The sequence below is a fragment of the Chanodichthys erythropterus genome, chromosome 18 (genome assembly GCF_024489055.1).
Source record: "Chanodichthys erythropterus isolate Z2021 chromosome 18, ASM2448905v1, whole genome shotgun sequence".
Lineage (NCBI taxonomy): Eukaryota > Metazoa > Chordata > Actinopteri > Cypriniformes > Xenocyprididae > Chanodichthys > Chanodichthys erythropterus.
This window is the reverse complement of record NC_090238.1, coordinates 16,490,256-16,512,511: the sequence shown is the minus strand read 5'-3', so window position 1 is coordinate 16,512,511 and position 22,256 is coordinate 16,490,256. Positions and strand designations below refer to the sequence as shown.

At 36.6% G+C, this 22,256-nt stretch overlaps 1 protein-coding gene across 1 annotated transcript in view; it reads right to left on the bottom strand.

Annotated features, from left to right (window-relative positions):
- The window catches only part of smyd3 (SET and MYND domain containing 3), a 203,515-nt gene that overhangs the window by 160,589 nt on the left and 20,670 nt on the right, over positions 1-22,256 (bottom strand). Inside the window, exons 2-5 of the mRNA XM_067367651.1 lie at positions 17,518-17,581; positions 14,817-14,924; positions 14,621-14,678; positions 9,655-9,791 (exon numbers count right to left, since the gene is read on the bottom strand). Of these exons, the coding sequence (XP_067223752.1) occupies positions 9,655-9,791; positions 14,621-14,678; positions 14,817-14,924; positions 17,518-17,581 (367 nt within the window). The remainder of the gene's footprint in view (positions 1-9,654; positions 9,792-14,620; positions 14,679-14,816; positions 14,925-17,517; positions 17,582-22,256) is intronic.

The window sequence follows — 22,256 nt, the reverse complement described above, 5'->3', positions numbered from 1 at the left end:
GGGTAAGTCAGCCATAGTGACTAAAAAAATCATCCACAATAAGTCCAGGCACATTTATTCAGAAAGTATATTCCAAATTCATTTTGTCTTTAAGGCTGGTGCAGCATTCCCAATGGTGCGGCAAGCCTGTCTTGCACGTGAATCAATGTTTGTCTCTCTCCATTTCTATCTTTCCCTGCAGTGGGAAGGAGGTGATTGTTGGAGATGGCAGTGTGTGGATGCAGAACAATACCTCTGCGGTGTGTATTGCAGGGTTACGTTCCGGTCAGGATGAGGAATTGAGTGGGCATCTCAGAGAGGTGATGCAGCTGTAGTGTCTGCTGCAGGAGGACACAATTAAACTCTGTCATAGCTCAATAACTGCTGCTTTTTGCTCCATATCAGCGGCATACAGCAACTGACTGAGCACAGGGCAGAAAAGAAAAAAAATGAACTCCGAAAGGCTCAAGAACTATATTAGGGAAAGCTACTTTTGGATATGATTGTCGATCTTTGCCCTCTTGTTAATGTGATATGGTGTTGTTGATGTAAACAGAACTGCAAACAGAATGTGCATGGAATTTAAAATAGATGCACTAGGCCACAATTTGTTGATGGTAAATGCTTGAAATAAATTACGAGACCCATAATTTAAGATTAAATATCAGGAAGAGTTGTACATATTTTGAATATCCCATATTAAAGCATGAAATCAAAGTTGATGATTCTTTTTTATGGAACATTGCCATATTTATTATACATTATTTATCCGTGCACATCGTTATTTATTTATTTTTTTAGATTCAAGTGCCCTCGTAAACAAAAAACAAAATAACTTCCCTTCCCTCTTGCATTGACATCTCTTCTTTGATGACGTGTTTACTGGCGCGAGGTTAGGACAACCTGTCACTCACATGAGATCAACCAATACCAAACCACAGCCATTCAACAATCCAATTAATTCCCCATGGACAAAATCAAGTCCCGCCCTACATTTTTTCATGTTCGGGAAGCCGTTTCACTCAGATATACATCACAACAGGGAAGACAAGACTACTGAAACTTCCGTTTCATGCTGAATACAAAAATGTTTCATATTACCAGCCATGTGTCAGCCTCCTTGAAAGGCACTGATGCACACATACACAGTGCTCAGAATAGTAATGGGCCTTTTTACTGGCTCTCCTTCCAATAACCCACATTCTCATCTAGACTACAGCCCATCACACACACATTTGTTTTTCTATCATGATGGGAACTTTCCATCGACTTCTACTGTTCTACACTGAGCTAATGTTATTTTCTATCCCTGTAAACCTACTGTTAACCTTTTAGAATTTATACATTTCATTAAGACATAATTTAGTTAGTCTATTAAGCCGCATGGGGACTACTGGCTGGTACCATTGTGGGTAATTTCAGGTTTTACTATCCTTGTGGCGCCCACAAATACACAAACTCTCAATTAACACCTACAATCACACTCCTCCGAACAATTCCTGAACAAACACTCATAAGGAATGAACACTTGAAGACTAAACACATGTAGACACTGGCATGTACACTTTACAAGCCAAAGAGAGAGGCTTTTTTCAACTCAATATTCAATATGTCCAGTGAAGCAGGACCCTCAGTGTCCCAGAGATAGCCAGGAGGCACAAATCCAGTGATGTTAGTTCAAGGCCAAGAGTTCCAACATACAAAACAAATGGTATACTCAGTTGTTTATGTGCAAACTGTATATATAAGATACAGATATTTAAGAGCACGCTGCCCCCTGTTGGTTTTGTTGGTTTTTGATTCACAGCCTTAATGTTGATTAAGATCAGTTTTTATCTTTTGTAACATTATAAATGTCTTTACTATTTATTTTGATCAGTTTAATGCATTCCTTGCTGAATAAAAGTATTGATTAATTTATATTGATTAAAATAATCTTACTGACCCCAAAATGTCAATGGTAATGTACATATTTTATATGTATGTATGGACTTAAGGTGCTGCAAAAAAACATTGAAGAACTTTAGAAATATAATATATCTTCCTAAAAAAAAACTATTCTATCAGAACAGCAATAGTTTTGGGTGACCATGAGAACAGTAGTAAAACTCTTCACATTGTCTGAGGTTAAAACGCAAAGTGACCTTCATGTTCTCAGCAAAATAATTACTCAACATTCGAGATACTCATGGTTTAGTCTCAGTCTGCAGACTCAGAGCTGTATATAAACCATCTGTCATGTAATGATAAAGTTTCCATGTTTTTTGTCTTTATGTTCTGCAAGGCTAACCTAACAGGAAATAAACTGTAACATCTGTTTGTTACTTATCAGAGAATGTATAACAGATGGATTTTATCATGTGTTGGATAATATGACCAACCATAGAACTTAAAGTGCCTGAAGTGAAATGACAGTTAGACTGAGAGAAAACAATCATACATCCAGACATTACCCTGAGGACACTGGAGTCAATGGTGGGTACTACAAAAAAAAGCAATGGAAACAACAGGAACTGAGTAACGATGGGGTTCTCTTATTAAGTGGCAGGGACAGACCACCCATAGCCCTGCTGGTGTGACCTCTGACCATTGCTCCTTTAAAGTAAGAACTGAAACATATGTTCAATGACAATGTCTGCAGAGCGCTGACAGAGGAGAGATGTCATCTAACAAATCATCTTTCCTTTGCCATATGACTCTCAGGGTAAAACGGAACAGAAAAGGTGAAGATTATCAAAAAAATTGCCGACATGAGGACTGGAGCTGCTGAGAAGAATGTTGAATAAAGCATGACTCATTCTAATTTAAAGGCCAAATCTTAGCTTAGGCAGTATGAGGGGGTCCAATGTTAAATACTGCTGTTAAAATATGAGATAAGGACAAAGATGGCTGAAATCAGAGGGGAGGGGAGGGGAGGGGAGGGGAGGGAAGGGAAGGGAAGGGAAAGGAAAGGAAAGGAAAGGAAAGGAAAGGAAAGGAAAGGAAAGGAAAGGAAAGGAAAAGGAAAAGGAAAAGGAAAAGGAAAGGAAAAGGAAAGGAAAGGAAAGGAAAGGAAAGGAAAGGAAAGGAAAGGAAAGGAAAGGAAAGGAAAGGAAAGGAAAGGAAAGGAGGAAAGCTTAATAGGAAAGGAAAGGAAAGGAAAGGAAAGGAAAGGAAAGGAAAGGAAAGGAAAGGAGGAAAGCTTAACAGGGATGGGAAGGAAAGGAAAGGAAAGGAAAGGAAAGGAAAGGAAAGGAAAGGAAAGGAAAGGAAAGGAAAGGAAAGGAAAGGAAAGGAAAGGAAAGGAGGAAAGCTTAACAGGGATGGAAAGGAAAGGAAAGGAAAGGAAAGGAAAGGAAAGGAAAGGAAAGGAAAGGAAAGGAAAGGAAAGGGGAGGAAAGCTTAATAGGAAAGGAAAGGAAAGGAAAGGAAAGGAAAGGAAAGGAAAGGAAAGGAAAGGAAAGGAAAGGAAAGGAAAGGAGGAAAGCTTAACAGGGATGGGAAGGAAAGGAAAGGAAAGGAAAGGAAAGGAAAGGAAAGGAAAGGAAAGGAAAGGAAAGGAAAGGAAAGGAAAGGAAAGGAAAGGAAAGGAAAGGAAAGGAAAGCTTAACAGGGATGGAAAGGAAAGGAAAGGAAAGGAAAGGAAAGGAAAGGAAAGGAAAGGAAAGGAAAGGAAAGGAAAGGAAAGGAAAGCTTAACAGGGATGGGAAGTAAAGGAAAGCTTAATAGGAAAGGAAAGGAAAGGAAAGGAAAGGAAAGGAAAGGAAAGGAAAGGAAAGGAAAGGAAAGGAAAGGAAAGGAAAGGAAAGGAGGAAAGCTTAACAGGGATGGGAAGTAAAGGAAAGGAAAGTAAAGGAAAGGAAAGGAAAGGAAAGGAAAGGAAAGGAAAGGAAAGGAAAGGAAAGCTTAATGGGGAAGGAAAGGAAAGGAAAGGAAAGCTTAATGGGGAAGGAAAGGAAAGGAAAGGAAAGGAAAGGAAAGGAAAGGAAAGGAAAGGAAAGGAAAGGAAAGGAAAGGAAAGGAAAGGAAAGCTTAGTGGGGAAGGAAAGGAAAGGAAAGGAAAGGAAAGCAAAGGAAAGGAAAGGAAAGGAAAGGAAAGGAAAGGAAAGGAAAGGAAAGGAAAGGAAAGGAAAGGAAAGGAAAGGAAAGGAAAGGAAAGGAGGAAAGCTTAATAGGGATGGGAAGGAAAGGAAAGAAAAGGAAAGCTTAATAGGGAAGGGAAGGGAAGGGAAGGGAAGGGAAGGGAAGGGAAGGGAAGGGAAGGGAAGGGAAGGGAAGGGAAGGGAAGGGAAGGGAAGGGAAGGGAAGGGAAGGGAAGGGAAGGGAAGGGAAGGGAAGGGAAGGGACACCTGAAGCATTGTAATAAACAATATAAACTTCAAAAAATTAAGTCTCGCATTCATAGTTTGGGATTCAGACAATACTGGTTTTTTTTGTTATTGTTTTTTTTTTTTTAAGCATAAAAAATAAGCTCAGAGTTATCAGTTTGGAAGTCAGGCAACTCTGGTCATGCTATGTTTTTAATTCACAAAAAATAAATGGGTTTATTAGAGTCATTTGTTCGGGAGTTCGGGACTACACATGTTGTACTGTATGTTTTTGATTAACTAAAATGAACCCACTCGGTGGTCTTGTAGTGCTGTTGAACACATATAGCAAACGTCATTCAATATTTTTTTTTTTTTTTAATTCTGAATATATATAAATTATTTATATTCATATGATTTATTTATTTACAACCCAAATTTAAAGTTATTTTTATGTATAGTATACTCTAATTCTAAGGCATATTTACTATTGACATTTCAAATTTCTGCTTATGATGTATACAGGCTTTAAAGATTTTAAGATTTATGATGTAAACAGGCTTTATATGTCTGTCTCTAGCGATCTTGGTAACTATAACAACTAACAAAATTGGATGTTGATCCTTCAGACCTGTTCGGCTGCGGGTTAATGACATGAAGTGTTCCTGCATTATGTATTAATACAGCACTGAAATGCTGCCCTAATTGGGGGTCTATCATGCACAGATGGACCTCTGGTTTCACTGTGATTAGGTACCTCAGACAACTCGGCTGGGCACAACAGACCATTCTAAAATACAGACAAATAAATCAAAATAGCGGACATGTAAAATATTAATGATGCTCAATATAACAGCTGTGAATGAAGGGCAAACAAGGTAATGTTTGTAAAACACACACACACACACACACACACACACACACACACACACACACACACACACACGACCACTGACAGTTGAAGTGAATAACACTGATTATCTCTTCATCACAACACCTAGTGGGTGGGATATATGCAACAAGTAACATTTTGGGGCTGCATAGTCCAGTCAGGGTGCCCATACTGACCCCTGTCCACCGAAAGCGCCAACAGTGGGCACGTGAGCATCAGAACTGGACCACGGAGCAATGGAAGAAGGTGGTCTGGTCTGATGAATCACGTGGATGACCAGGTGCATGCATGTCATTTACCTGGGGAACACATGGCACCAGGATGCACAAGAAGGCAAGCTGGCAGAGGCAGTGTGATGCTTTGGGCAATGTATATATATATATATATATATATATATATATATATATATATATATATATATATATATTATACAAATAGGACTGTAGTTAGTTATCATATAAAGCTGTTAACAGATTGCTGTGATGCTGCCCATAGAGAGGAAAATTTTGCAGAACACATTCTTAAAGAATATTTAAAACCCACGAGACGGTAAATCAGAACTGCTGGGTTTGACTACAAAAGACTTGCTTCACAAAAAATGGCACCAGTTCCCTTTTGAGTTCATAAATCACATATGCAAAAATTAATAGAATAAAGTATTCACAAAAGCCCTGGACAATAAAACTAGCATTCTATGCAACTTTAAATAAATCAGTGGATTCACGATCACTTCAGTTCTGAATGTGAATGACAGTCCCACTGGATCTAGATTTTAATCTAAATTCATATCATCCGACACGTTTCTTATTGTAATTGGAGACTTTGTCTCCTACCTACTCTAGTTCTTGGGTAATTCCTACTTAATATGAATAAATAAATAAATTACACTGCCAACAAACATCCCAAAATCCCCTGAGGAACTTTCACTGCATGTAAGAGATACAGTTTGAATATTATGAGAGAATTCGTTTCAGCAATTAGTTTTAGCAAATGGCACAGAATATCTGTCTGATTTTAAATGGAAATCATTTGTGGACCACGGACGCTTGTTTTCACGCTGGTTAATTGATTAGGTGATGGGCAGGGTGTTGGTGTAACGTGGCTGAACATGTTTGTAATTCTAAAGACGAAGCGCCGGGCCAAGAGCCGACTCTCACGAGCAGAGCTAATGCAGAACAGGGATATTTATCAGCAGTCAGGGTCAAGACAAGCACACTTATTCCACTGTTAGCTCATTTGTTTTCCACCCACACTCAAGCTGAAATATTCATCTAGGATTTAACAGCATCTCATTAATGAAGAGTGAAAAAATGAGATAATTCGAGAGACAGAAATATATATAAGACAAAAGCCCACCTTCCTTCTTACAGATTGAAAGTGTTGATTATATTGCTGTCTATGGACGAGTCATTTACCTCTCGGATTTAATCAAAAATTTGTGTAATAAAAAATTGTGTAATAAAATTTCTTAATTTGTGTTTCAAAGATGAACGAGGGTCTTACGGGTTTTGAACGACATGAGGGTGAGTAATTAATTAGTTTTTGGGTGAACTAACCCTTTATCCCCGTTTTTCTCACTGCTGTCATTTTTGTTGTGTTTATTTTATTATCGAGACGAAAGCTTGCAGCACATATTAACATTTAAATGCATTTCTCAGCAGTGTGGGTGGAGTCGGGATGTTCAGTAACACGTATTTTGATCTTTTTACCCCTAAGTGAAGAACTAAAAAGAACTTTGCAATGAGTGTATCAAGGCCTTAAGGTTCTAATCAAGCAGTAAATCTGAGCAGACATCGAACTCAAGCTTTTTAGTTAGTGACTATGCCGTTTACTTGAGGTGTGTTATGTGGAGCAGGTCATGTTTCTGGATCAGGCCCACATCAGCCTGCTGCTGCCTGCAGGTCTACATGGCATAATCTACAGCAGAGATGCAGAGAATGATGATTATTGAATAAGAGAGGGATTCACATAAGCGAGTCCCAGTATATTTCCTCTCTAGCACACCCATACTGACGCTGCTTTACCTCATGTGTCTGACAGAAAATGTCACAACTCCATCACCTTAGCTCTTATATGCTTTCCCACTTCCAGTCTCTATCCAATAAATTACTAACATGAGTGACAGACTGATGAACAAAGCACTGAAATCCATTTTACAGATTTTACCGAAAAAAAAAAAACTAATTGTATTTTGAAAATCATTGATGGGTATTGAATGCAAAGCAATGAAATGGCCCCAAAAGTGTATTCGTAAGTCATATTTGTAAAACTGCAACAAAATTTGAGCACAGATGCCACTATTTTTTTTTTCAAAAATGCAATACTTTCAAACATTTTAATGTCTAAATAACTTCTGCACCCACTGCAAATCACATTTCATTATTTTAATACCAACTCATCACTTTCAATGACACTTTCAACTAATCACTTTCCAGTCGTTTCTAAATACTAGACAAGAATTTTTAAAAATCATTCTGATTCAGAACGATAAGCTAATGAATAATTCACACTGATTTGTGAAGCAGTATTCAAAATAACCAACTCAACAGAATGACTCACTCACAAATCAACATCATTATGGCTTCCATCCAGGCAAAGAAAATACAATTTAAAACTCACTGATATCTACAAGATTTCTATGACTGTGGCATCTAATCAATACATACAAATAAGTCACAATATGACGAGGAAAAAAAAAAAAAAAAGTTCTTGTAAATCAAGGTCAAACAAACACAAAAATGCATTGGACGCTCCTAATTCAAGCATCTGTGCATGTTTTACATAACTCGAGTCTTGTCCTGCTGCAGTGTTTAGTGTTGGATTAGAAATGCTTACAGGATCCACATTTGGGTCTTTGATGGTTTATAAGCGAGATATGGCTGCTGGCTGTCTCTCATATAAAACAGGTGTTTGTGTTCACATGCAACAGGCATTTGTTTGTCCCAGGCCAGATGTGCAACCCCTTCTCTGTTTACATGTGATCCTGAATGGAAGATCACCATTTTCACCCTGGAACGCATCTTTTACGCAATGTGTTCACAATTACGGCACAGAGTGACGGTTGGTAAACAAGCAAATAAAATCTACTCTCACAGCAATCCAAACAAGCGATCTCACTGACACATCTGTAAATAAACTAGTACATTAGCATGCACCTCAGGCGTCCACGAAGGAAATGGCAGAAAATTACGGGATAGGCCTCTTGGGATGTGAATTGTGAGGAATGTAATGATTCTGGATCTGATTCTACTTAAAGCCGCTATGAAATCAAAATGACAATTCTTATTTTTTATGGAATATTGCGGTATTAATATAAATAATTTGTCTGAGCGCATGAATAAAAAAAAAAAAAAAAAAAAAAGATGTGCACTCATAATTTTTAATCAAAATAACTTCTTCTCCCTCTTGCAGCGACATTTCTTCTCTTTTCTGATGAAGTGTTTAAAGGTGCTAAAGAGGATCTTTTCGTCAGCTGAGAAACCAAAGACTGTTAGTGAGTTTTTGAAATGAGCGTATGCGTAAGAACAACCCCCCTCCTTCACAGCTCATTTCGAGGGAACGCCTCCCAAAACTCCTGCACGAGTATTGGAACACGAGTGTTTAACACCGGCATTCGCTGTATCGTGTTAGTGGATTCATTATGTCGGACTCACCGCAGGTAACTCATAATCTGCAGTTGTTACTCCTGTCTCCTGACAAAAACATTGAATGCGGCGCCTGCTGAGTGTGGAAAGTTACCGGAGCAAACAGCCCCGCTCGTCTCTCACAAGGAATGTCACGGCAGTGATTGACAAGCCAGAGGGCCAATCGTTTACGCGATGATCGCGTAAACGATTGGCTGATGTTTTTAAGTCCCTACCTCGTGCACAGATGATGTATATTAATATTATTCCTTTCAGTGCACCTAATAAATAGTCTTTTATCAGTTAGTAAAGACAGTTTCAAGTAATATTGCAAAAATGTATAAAACAAAACATCCTCTTTAGCACCTTTAATGGCATGAGGATGGGGCAACCTGTCACTCATATGAAATCAACCAACAGCAAACCACAACCATCCAATCAATTCCCGATGGACAAAATCGAGTTGCACCATACATATTTTTTGTTCAAGAAGCCATTTCACTCAGATATACATCAAAATATGGAAGAAAAGACTATCTTGACTTCCATTTCATGCTGACTTTAATAACTCCATTCAACTGAAATGAAACTTTTTGGTCTATTTTCTGGAAATAATAATTTAAAAAATTCAACCTTGAACATGAAATGACTTAATTTTGCTTCTATGAACAACTTGTTCTCTGCTTTGAGGAGAAAAGACAAAAAAATAGCAGTATGGATTCACAGCATGTGACCCAGTGGCTCGGTATGTGTCCACACACTTGTGACACGCTGACACCATTCGTAACGCTGCATGAGATCCGGTGTGACGCCCCGCCGTTCTGAGAGCGCAACCCCTGCTGACTGGTGGAGATGACAATGAAAGGACACTTACTCTGGCGAGGAGGCTGATGGGGTCGAGGCCGGACGGAAGCTCAGACAGACTGCAGTACTCCTCGCCAAGATAAACCTGCAGTGTCGTGCAGAGATGCCCCAGGCCTTCCTTCTTCTCCTCGCTCATGTCGACTAGATCTGGACACAGAGCAAGGCGTTTTCAACATTTGACAACAGTGATGCATATGAATGAGCAGAAACTTTTTTCTTCTTTGCCCCTTATAAAAAATATTACTGCTGCTGTATGGTGTATATCAAAGTACCACAGTATTATCATCTGACACTCTGCCTGCATACCATGATGGTATGATTGGTCATTGTGCTCACACACTCTATAGATATGTGAAGAGATTTCTATTTACAACATGTTTTTGATCAGCGTTGATCATTGTAGCCAATCACAGACATATCTGTTGAGTGCGTGAACACAATGACCAATCAGAGGAGTTTAAGTATCCGCTCAACAGTGCTCAAAATGCCTTAAAATCAGTGTTACCATGATATACGTCTTAAAAAATAAATTCTAAAAAACAATTCCTACATAATTCAAACCAATAATAAAGTTATATAACGTTTAATAACAAAGTTTAATAACAAATTATTAAAACAATTTTCACTAATTTAAAAAAAGATGAAATAAATCAAAAAAATGAAAACTAAAATTGAAAAAAGTGTTGCCTTGAAGTGTTGCCTTGGAAACAGAAAAGAAATAAACAGATATAAATATAAATTAAAGCCAGATAGAGGTAATTACAATAATTAGAGTCCCAAAGTTTCACCTAAAAAAATATTGTAATTTCATGGTAATTTCAATTAAAATTTATCAGCTTTGCAGCTGTTCATAAATTACACTGGAGGCAGTAATAACACACAATAGAAAAAAAAAAAAAATCAGAAGAGGAAAAAAGGTTTGTGTGTGTGTATGTGTGTGTGTGTGTGTGTGTGTGTGTGTGTGTGTGTGTGTGTGTGTGTGTGTGTGTGTGTGTGTGTTGTCACCTTTTGGGTGTGTGTTTAGTTGAAGAAGAAGATTATTTAGGCAGTTGTTTACTGTGTGTATGTGTGTGTGTTCAGAGAGCTTCATATTTCCTGAATGTACCAGTAAAATGGATATCCAATAGTGGAGGTTTTAGTGTCTATTTAGAGAGAAAGAGGTCTGGTTGTAGCACGAGAGTGTGTGTGCGTGATTTATGTCAGCTTTGCCAAACATATGGGCTTTTCCATTAACCCTCCTGCTCTGATCTACTTCCTCCAAACACACCATCAATGAACTTCAGTGTGTTCACTGCTGCTGCGGCAGACAGAGCAAACGCTTGACCCGCGGCAGAAGCTCACAGCTCGTATCTCTCACTCACATTCAGCATCATAAACACACACACACACACACAGTTGTAAAACTCTCCAGATTCAACTCATAAATCTGGTACGTCATCTCCACGTGTAGTGCCTTTTATCATATCCTTGAAAATTCTATCTCTGAAATACAGAACCAAATAATACTGTTTAGGCTTACTGGAGAAACTGAAATGATTAAAATTCATTCTTTGGATAATCATGGATAGATTGTAGATATAATAGTTTGATAGATAGATTGCAGATATAATGGAGATATAATGGAGATAATAGATAGATTGTAGATTATAAAAACCAACAAACAGAAGGCAGTAAACAAGCACCAGTGGGGTCTAAAGCCTCTCCTGAGAAGAAAATAACAGGGCTGAATTGCCAACAGATATACATGCTTCCCACTTCTCAGGAGATTGAGAGGATGAACGTGTGCAGAATTATGAGCCTGAAGCCAGGTGTTAGTCTCCTTAAAGGGATAGTTCACCAAAAATGAAGATTGTTTGACCATTTACTCATCCTCATATTGTTTCAAACCCTTCTGTGGAATAAAAAAAAAGATATTTGGCAATATACAAGCTGCACTTTTCCATACAATTAAAAGGGGTCATGACATTAGAAATCAAATTTGCCCTGATCTTTTTATATATAAGAGGTCTTTGTACCATTAAATCATCTTGCAAGTTTCATAGTTTAAAACGCCTCCTCCTTTTAAACAAAGCATTTATTTAACCAGAATCCAAAAGCAGCTTATTTAGATATAGAAGGATTTGTGAAATAATACAATTGCATATGACTGCCTCCAGAGAAAGACACTGACAAATAGTTATACATCATCACACCATAGGCCCCGCCCACTGGCGTTCAGTCGCTAAACGGTTGACTTTTGCCTACACTGGACAAGGCACAGTACAATGGAGAGTTTGTTAGCCAATGATGTTAGCCAATCTAAACAGTGGCCGTTTACTTAAAGGAGCTGCCCCTTAAAACAAATAATTTCAGACATTATTGTTGTTTTTTTATTTGGTCAGTAAGTTTTTTGTTTGTTTTTGTCTAAAGAAATGAATCCAAAAGTGACTAATTATAATGCAAAATAGATATGACTCATTAAAGCTGCAAGCAGCAATGAAAGGGCCCTCACACCCGGGCTCACCGTCATCCATTGGCCTTAGGAAAACAGTGAACAGTGGGCGACGTAAGCGAGTAAATACAAGGGAAGTTATTTCAAAGTGCCACACTTCCAGCTGCCAGCAGGTGGCGCTTTGACTGTAACTGAATATTGCCATGTAGATGTCTTCAGGCCAGTACTCTAATAAAATGTGAAGTTTTGTACAGATCGGACATTGTATGCCCACATTACAACAACTTCCTGTTTCATGGCAAAACATCGAACTTTGCCAGGCCGCCACAGACACGCCCTTCAGTGAAAACTCTAGATCTTTGCAATTTAACGTCGCAAAGGCCTTTAGATTAGACTGACAAAATATGATGTTGATCTGATTAAAGCTCTAGGAGGAGTTTGTTAAAGTACAACATTTGGAAATGGCAAATCCTCAGAGTTAAATCAACTCTGCTCAGAGTACATATGGTCCCTCTCTACATAGAGTTAATATAACACTGAAGCAGAGTTAAAGTTAATGAGATAATATGCTGTTTGTGGAGTTTGATGTATTTTATCTTCAGTTGAGTTCATCTTAGGCTGTGGCTGGAAGTCAGTTGTAGTTCTTGTGTTTCTCTTCAGTGATTCTGCTTGTTAACAGCAGGTGTTCATCACTAATGCTCAATCATCACTTAATTAATTACTTAATCTCATTACCTTTAACTCTGCTTCAGTGTTACTTTAACACTATATAGAGAGGGACCATATATAATCTGAGCAGAGTTGATTTAACTCTGGGGATTTTGCTGTGTGCCAAAATTTTGCAGAGAAAACTCAAAATATCTCACTTCCTGTTGGGTTTACAGATTTTGCACCCACAGGCTTTTTTGTAGGTATTGGGCTGTTAGATGTGTCTACCGAATTTCATACCTCTACGTGAAACGTAGCGCGAAGGGCGCTTAATTGAAATTTTGTAGGTGGCGCTATCGAACCATTTTGACACACCTAATTCTGAAACCCATATCCAACGTAAATTTTCACCACTTGACCCGTGTGCAAAGTTTCTTGAGTTTGAGCATGTTTAGGCCCTCAAAAAATCACACCATCGGTGCTCGGGCCCTAATTACGAGTTCTTTTGAAATTTAGATTTATCAAAAAATCCTGAAAAATGTATCACAAAAAGTATTAAGCATGCAGCACAACTGCTCCCAACACTGATAATACTAATAAGAAATGTTTCTTGAGCACCAAAATCAGCATATTAGAATGATTTCTGAAGAATCATGTGACACTAAAGACTGGAGTAAGGCTAAAAATTCAGATTTGTCATCATAGGAATGATGACAACTATTTTCTATTTTTATATATTTCACAGTATAGCTATACTTACAATAAAACTATAATATTACTGTATTTTTAATAAAATAAATATAGATTTGCTGAACATTAGCATATTATTTCTAAAGCTAAAAAAAAGTCTGACCCGAAATTTACCCGGATTTCTTTCTCTTGAACATGTGCAATGAAAACGCAAATTTGCAATTTAGATGGGAATGTAAGTAATGACATTAATATCCCATAATTGAGATAAAACCTGTTGTATCAATTTTGGGGTGAATGATTTCTTTAATTTCTGCAATTTTGCATGTCTCATTTGCTACCATTAAATCGTAATATATACAGGATTAAATAGGCTACCCAGCTTTTAACCACTGAAAAACCCATCGTTCGACCACAAGCTGAAATCACTCCAACACGAGAAGGAAGGAGATCAAATGAAATGCTCTTCTGTTTGTCTAAGGGAACTGGTCTACATATGAATCTCGACATAAATCAGCACGGCTTTAAAAATGATGAGCTGATGGATTTCCTGAAATAATGCATGAGGCGATGAGACGTTAATTTTGAGGTGAGAGCAAGGGCCGCCTCATAAGGTCGTTAGTGTGATGAGAAAGCACAAGTTCAGAGGGGGTGCTGACTGCTTCCATAAGGACCATCAGCGGGATTACCTCTCTAATGGCTGCACATTACTTATAACTGAATAGGAAAGAGTCAGGCCAAAGAAAAGTCAGAGGCTCTTTGTGAAAAAATAGCCAATTACTTTTGAAAAGCCAGGGGCCGGGGGCAGAGGGTCCGCACCGAGAAAGAGAAGAAAATTCATAATGTTATAATAAACTCCTGCCAGGATCTGACATTTATTCACCTTTCATCATAGGAAATCAAATCTTTCAACTTTGCAGGATAGATGAGTTAGTGATTTTTTACTGCCGCCCATTAACAACACAGCCTTTTATTCTGTTTATAGCTTTTTTTATAAAGAAAAGTCACATTTTTAATATGACAATGGACATTGCCCTTTTCTGTGAAGTCTAAAAGGCAACTTTTAGACATAACATATATGGTTTTATAAAACATATTGGTTCAGTCCTGTATGCTGACTGATCCAGCCAAGCTAAAATACACAATGTAGCAACAGCCACTTGCCTTGTATCAGTGCAATTCAAATACAAATCAAACAGGAACTTACGTGACTGGTGTTCAGCTATTGAGTACAGCTCCTCTTGGTCACTTTTTGATTGGCTGAGCTGTGGAAAGAGACAGAGAGGGTGTAACAATATCAAGCCCTGCGGCTGAACACCAACTGTGATAGTTTTAAATGCGAAACATGCTTTGAACAGGTTTGAAGTGGTCCTGATATGGAGAAGTGTTCTGATGTCACATACTAGTTTGAAAATGATCCTCGCAACCAGGCGGACAGAGTCAGTGGGGATTCTTGGCTGGAGGCGCTGGAGGCATTTGCATTCTCTCTTGTGATCAGGCCATGATTGTTTCTGAAGGGTGAAGATGAGGATAAAATAGAAAATAAATAGGAAAGATTTCACAAACATGTATGATGAAGTTACACATCTATCAGAGCTTGCCGTTTGTGGTCTCCCTTTAGAGGGAATTATGCTGAAAGACTACCCTACAATTAAAAAAAGACAAAGACAAACTTGACAACCTTGAGTGCCTGGAGAGAACAAGGCTGGTTTGACAGTGACAGCTTTGCTATTTTAAAGCAGTGTGGTGTCTAGTTTTGATAGACTGGATGCTCTTGAACTGCAAAGATTTCAGGAGAGCATCTGACAGACACATTAAAGGGATATTTCACCCAAAAATGTAATTCTGTCATGATATACTCCTCATGTCATTTCCAAACCTGCATGACTTTCTTTCTTCTGTGTTTAGCGAATGTTCATGCTGTTCTTTTAGATGATATAAACCTGAATGAGAAAGTCATAGCAGTAGCCTATATGACTCTTCTGAAGCTTCTGGAGCTGAACAATATTTATAGGGTTAGTTCACCCAAAAATGAAAATTCTGTCATTAATTACTCATCCTCATGTTGTTCCACACCTTCATTCATCTTTGGAACACAAATTAAGATATTTTTGATAAAATCTTAAGACAATTAACAAGACAATAAGCAAGATAATTAACACTTACAATGCCCAGAAAGCTACTAAAGATGTATTTAAAAAACAGTTTCTGTAACTACAGCAGTTCAACCTTAATGTTATGAAGTGACGAGAACACCTTTTGTGTGCCAAAAAAACAAAATAAAGACTTTATGACAATATCTAGTGATGGGCGATTTCAAAACACTGCTTCATGAAGCTTTACGAATCTTTTACGTTTCGAATCAGTGGTTCGGCGCACCAAAGTCACATGATTTCAGTAAACAAGGCTTCGTTACGTGATAAGTGTTTTGAAATTTCAATGTTTCACTACTGGAGGGCATGACTTTGGCAGTTTAATACGTGCTCCGAACCACTGATTCGAAACAAAAGATTCGTAAAGCTTCAAAGCAGTATTTTGAAATCGCCCATCAGATATTGTCATAAAGTCGTTATTTTGGGTTTGTTTTTGGGCACACAAAAAGTGTTCTCGTTGCTTCATAACATTAAGGTTGAACTGCTATAAATACATAAATTGTTTTAAATATCTTTAGTAGCTTTATGGGCATCTGAAAGTGTAAATTATCTTGCTGTCAATGGAGGCCTCACTGAGCCATCAGATTTTATCAAAAAATATCTTAATTTGTGTTCCAAAGATGATTGATGGGTTTTTGGGTCAATAACTCTTTAAGCCGTTATTGACTGAAAATCTTTATTTTGAGAAATAAGATTTATGACAGTAATGACAAAGTTTGGTCTGTTCCTTCCTTTGACATTTTCACAAATAACAATTCAATTTCTTTATACAGAAATGAGCCAGGACTTCTTTTTAAAATCATCTTTTGAAGAAAGAAAGGACACGTGGCGTGTAAATGATGACAGAATTTTCATTTCTGGTTAAACTATCCCTTTAAGTGGCATTAAAAGACAAGAAGTAATACTGGAAAATCTTCTGAATGTAGAACATATTTCACAGGTGTATGGCTCCAAGCACCAAATACTTCTGATGAGAAGTCACACTAGACCTCATGCAAGAGTTTCCGATAACTGCCGGCTCATAAGTGTTCGTACAGGAACCTGGAGAATTTTAATGACATTATACTGCCTTTCAGTGCCTAACGTCATATCTCTTAAACGGGCAACAATTTATTAGAATTAGCAAACAAATCTTGCTCTGTCACTGTTTCCCATGGTGTACCTCAAGGATCCATTCTTGGTACACTTCTATTTTTAATCTATATGCTTCCTCTTGGTCAGATCATTCAGCGTCATGGTCTTAATTTCCATAGTTACGCAGATGATACAAAAATCTATCTTAGTGTTCAGCCAAATTATGTTTTTCATCCCCCTTCCATCACTTTATACAAGATCTCAAAGTATAGATGGCTCAAAACTTCTTAAAAATGAATACTGACAAAACAGAAATCCTGTTAGTATAGGCCTTAAATCCCTTGGCTATTGATGGAGTCATATTTAAACCTTCACCCATTACACACTTTTTGGTTCTAAATTATGCTTTGATCCCCATATCAGCAAGGCTGGCTAACAATGGTTGAATAAAATAAAATAAAATAAAATAAAATAAAATAAAATAAAATAAAATAAAATAAAATAAAATAAAATAAAATAAAATAAAATAAAATAAAATAAAATAAAATAAAATAAAATAAAATAAAATAAAATAAAATAAAATAAAATAATAAAAAAATAATAAAATAAAATAAAATAAAATAAAATAAAATAAAATAAAATAAAATAAAATAAAATAAAAAAGTCAAAATGTCTTTATAGGGTGTTTCATTCTCCAAGCAGTTTGGAGAATAGAGAAATGAAATGAAATGAAATTATATGATATTTTGCATTCGTCAAATATTTTTATTTAGGTGTAAAACTTTAAGTAGAAAAAAACAATGAATTTAACCTTTAAATGAAATAAGATTTCATAAAGTTCTGATGATTAGGACCCAACAGCATGTGTAGCTCTTACCTGACACTGAACGCTGCAGTACCGTGCCGTCTTACACTGAGAACATCTCGATAGACTTTCGCCTCTGTTAAGAATAAATAAGACAGAATTAACATCAGCCTCAGTGCTTAGTGTATTTCTCAAGAAACTGCATCCTCAGGCTGAAGAGGAGAAAGTCTGGTTTGATTTACAAGGCTTATAATGAAGCATTCCTGCCCTGACTAAACTTTTTTTTTCTTTAAAGTATACATCTAATGACCACCTTTGCTTTGGAGTTTAGTCTATAACTTTTAAGCTCCAAGTGAGGAATGTGGTTTACATGCAGAAATCAGATGCATGGAAGAGCCAGAACACAAACGGTCAAGTTCTCTCTATAAAATGTCGTTATTTTTAAAAATGTGTTTAATGAGCCTATGTTTTGTTTAAACATGCATGCATGCACAAATCACACAGATTGCATACCTGGTGCATGCATGTTATGTCAGGGGTCTCTGCTTTATTTGATACAGTCAAAATAAAAAATAAAAAATGAGTTGGTCAAGAGTTCTTTTCAAGAGATCTTTTTAAATATTTCTAACAAACAAACAATGCAAGGAGGAAGCATAACTTAATAAATGCATTGAATTTTAAATGCTTAAATGTTCTGAGATACATATATATGAGATGCATATTTTTTGATGCTTTCCCATAGATACTAAAGATCAAAATACTAAAATATTATTTGAGGGAGAGTTGCCCACCCAAGAACATGTCTGTTTCTGTCTCCCTCCACCCTTGTCTATATCGCTTCTTCCAGAGTGAACATAATCACAGGGAGTTAAGAACGGGATACCCCCAGATCCATCTTCTTGCCACCTTGCTATCTGGAGGTAGTCTGATTTTTGAGCATGCAGGCCCTTGACAAATCACTTTGTGGGGCTTTCAAGGGGCACTCTCTAAAGAGCAGAGAATCAGAAAAGTGTCAGGCACAAATTATAGTGCAGGCCTGAGCGCTACACGAACGGATCCTCTGACCCCTTCCTATATAATGCCATTACATATTGTCCATTCTATGCAGGCTAACATGCCATTATTTTCATATCACCCATTTCATGCTGTTTTATATTGCTTTTTCTTATTCCACTTTTGCACTACAGTAGTCCTTTATATTTTTATGCCAGTATAGAAAGTGCTTTCACAAAACAATCAAAGACAATGAAAAAAAAAAAAAAAAAAAAAAAAAATCAACCACCGTTCAATAAAGATTTTAATTTCAAATAAATGCTATTTTTTCTTCTTTCTATTCATCAAATAATCCTGAAGAAAAAAAAAATTATCAGTTTCCACAAAAAAATATAGAGCAACTTAATAATAAGAAATGTTTCTTAAGAATGCATATTAGAATGAATTAGAATTTCTGAAGAATCATGTGACACAGAAGACTGGAGTAATGATGCTGAAAATTCATCTTTTCTATCACATGAATAAATGACATTTTAAAATATATTTCAATTGAAAACAGTTCTTTTGAATCACAATAATATTTCACAATATATCTGTTTTTACTGTATTTTTGATCACATAAATGCAGACTCAGTGAGCTTAAGAGACTTATTTCAAAAACCACTTTTGACAATAAAAAAGTATATATATTCTACATACAATGAACACACATAAACAATCTGGGGAGCTTTAAATATCATGACAGTCTACTGTGTTGACATCCACAAACAAATCTTGCTTTTTAACATTGTGCCATCACCAGAACCCTTATGAGATCCAGAATAGTGGAGAAATCTGAGCTGTGCACATTATCACAATCAGACCTCCATGCCGGTGGGTATATCTGCTGATTCAACTTTGAAAGAAAGAACTGCATCACATTATGAAAAAACAAAATGTGCCGAGACACAAACAAAAAAGGAACACGCTGAAATAAAGATGTTATCAGAACAACAATCATGCATTGCCAAAGCCAAAGGTCACGTTTTGAAAATAAATCATTCAGGCTTATGAATATTAGAAATCCTGAATGGATGGTTCCTTTTAACTGACAAAGAAACGGGAAAAATGAGTCTTATAAAGGAGGAGGTGAATTTTGACCTCTTATTTTGATAGGTTAAAATGACACTGAGACCTACTTGTACATTATTTCATCTTTTACAAGGTTTGCAATAAAATAAGTTCATCTTAAGTTTGTATTTATTAACTGAAAATGCAAGACAAGCTGGTCATGTGATCTCAACATGGCCCTGCATCAAGGGGTGATGATCTGCAATACCTAGCTTTTTGTCTATGACTGGAGTTTCATCTTATGTGAGTGAACATCATTTTGCCAAATTATTAGAATTTTCAAATGTATTAAAATATTTGTTAAGGTTTATTTCAAAGTTTTAAAGGTTAAAGTGCATGACAAATAAAGTTGTTGTCTCCTAAAATTAGGGATTGATTCTGAACCACCTGAAACGAGTAGACGGTAATTCCAGTGTTACTTCCTGCATGAACCTATATGTAACAAATTTGCATAATGCTAGCATATGGTCTTCATTGGCTGCCTGTGAACAACGTCTACTTCGACCCGCCTTCAAACACTGTAGTTGTAGCCGAGGCCCGGAAAAGTTTGGCTCGTGTTGTTGACATGTCGAGAAGATGCTATCTTCTGCGTAGCGAAAGCAAATCCACTTTGCATGCACTTCTAAAGGATAAAGGATTTGAATTGATATGGTAAAACCCACATTACTGTTCGTATCACTGTAAATACAAGCAATGAGGAAGCATCCAGAGCTGAAATTCAGATATGGTAATGGGTGTTTGGTCTTTGACACACGCTGTAAGCAGTAAATTAAATCACAACAGACTGGGCCATCTGACCAATCAGAGCAGAGAAGGCTCTCAGAAAGGAGGAGTTTAGAGAGACCAGATCCTTTATCAAACCGTTTCAGACACTGTGTGAAAAAGAGGTGATGCTGCAATGTGTATTATGAGAAAATTCAAGGGTTTTTTTATCTTTTATGCATATAAACCTATTGTAAGACCTCCAAAACAAAATTAGGAGCCTTAAAAAATGGGCATTTTAATTGTGAAAAAAATTATTTAATGTAACTAATGTAATTAGTGAGAGATTTCTTGGGAAAGTACAGTTAGTTTAACAAAGAAAGAAATAATAGCTAAACATATGATGAAATAATAAGCAATATTAAACCTTGGCTTCAACTGGAAATTTAAAAAAAAAATTATCCAACAAGGGGCCTGTGGACTCCTACAAAAAAAAAAAAAAAAATGCTGATGCTTCAGAAGGTAAGAGTCATTGGTCATAATGGAATACACAGAGTCTGGCTCTGTCCAAAACCAAAGCACAGGCCGTAAGTCACAGCACAACACAAGAGTCCTACAGCAGCAGAGCAGCCATAAACCTGCTCTTATTACTGCAGACAGGATATGAGAGGTGATTTGAGATTAACAGACAGAGAACTCATCATGATAAAATAAAATAAATAAAACAAAATAAACGTATCGCTAAGCCGAATATGCAGTTATTTCTGTATTTGGGAAAGTTATATGAGTTTTTAATGGCCAGACTCAAATCTGCTAAAAAAGCAGGCACTTTGATTCCTCAGAGTATTGATCCTGAGATACAGACAGTAAGTGTTTCCCGACTGATAAGAACTGGCCAGAAAAGCAGCTTTCTCACATAGCACTCTATTACACCAAAATACTGCAGAAGACTAATCTACAGATTCATAAAAGTCATGATTAATATCTATGCAAATTTGGCAAGGTTTGGGAATTTAATAATTGCCATATGTGTGCAAGGCAGTGAAAAAGAACCAGGCTTTTATTAATGATACAAAATGTCAAAATATAATATTATGTTTTAAATATGTCATCAAATAACCGCTGATTCAATCTCAGTGAATTTCAATACAAAGTATGTCCTCATTTTTCCAGACATTTCTTTTCCCTGTAATAATGCTCACACAGTCTGAAATAATTTTATTCCTGCACGCACACCGTTTTATTAAAGTATTTTTAAGTTATAATTATTTTAAATGATCACCCATATTATTAAATTATAACACATTAGCAATACTCAATTTGTTAAATGCTTATCTTTTCAATAAACTAATTATAGTGATTGTGAATAAAAAAAAAAAAAGGTCATACAGTACATTTTGTGATTGCACCAGAGTTATTATCATTAACAAACTATTAAAAGCATTTCTGGTAATTGAAATAAAGCAGATTATAATTATATATTATATAATTAATATATTATATTATTATATATATATATATATATATATATATATATATATATTATATATATACTCATTAATGTACACACAGCACCCCATATTGACAGAAAAACACAGAATTGTTGACATTTTTGCAGATTTATTAAAAAAGAAAAACTGAAATATCACACAGTCCTAAGTATTCAGACCCTTTGCTCAGTATTTAGTAGAAGCACCCTTTTGATCTAATACAGCCATGAGTCTTTTTGGGAAAGATGCAACAAGTTTTTCACACCTGGATTTCGGGATCCTCTGCCATTCCTCCTTGCAGATCCTCTCCAGTTCTGTCAGGTTGGATGGTAAACGTTGGTGGACAGCCATTTTTAGGTCTCTCCAGAGATACTCAATTGGGTTTAAGTCAGGGCCCTGGCTGGGCCATTCAAGAACAGTCACGGAGTTGTTGTGAAGCCACTCCTTCGTTATTTTAGCTGCGTGCTTAGGGTCATTGTCTTGTTGGAAGGTAAACCTTCGGCCCAGTCTGAGGTC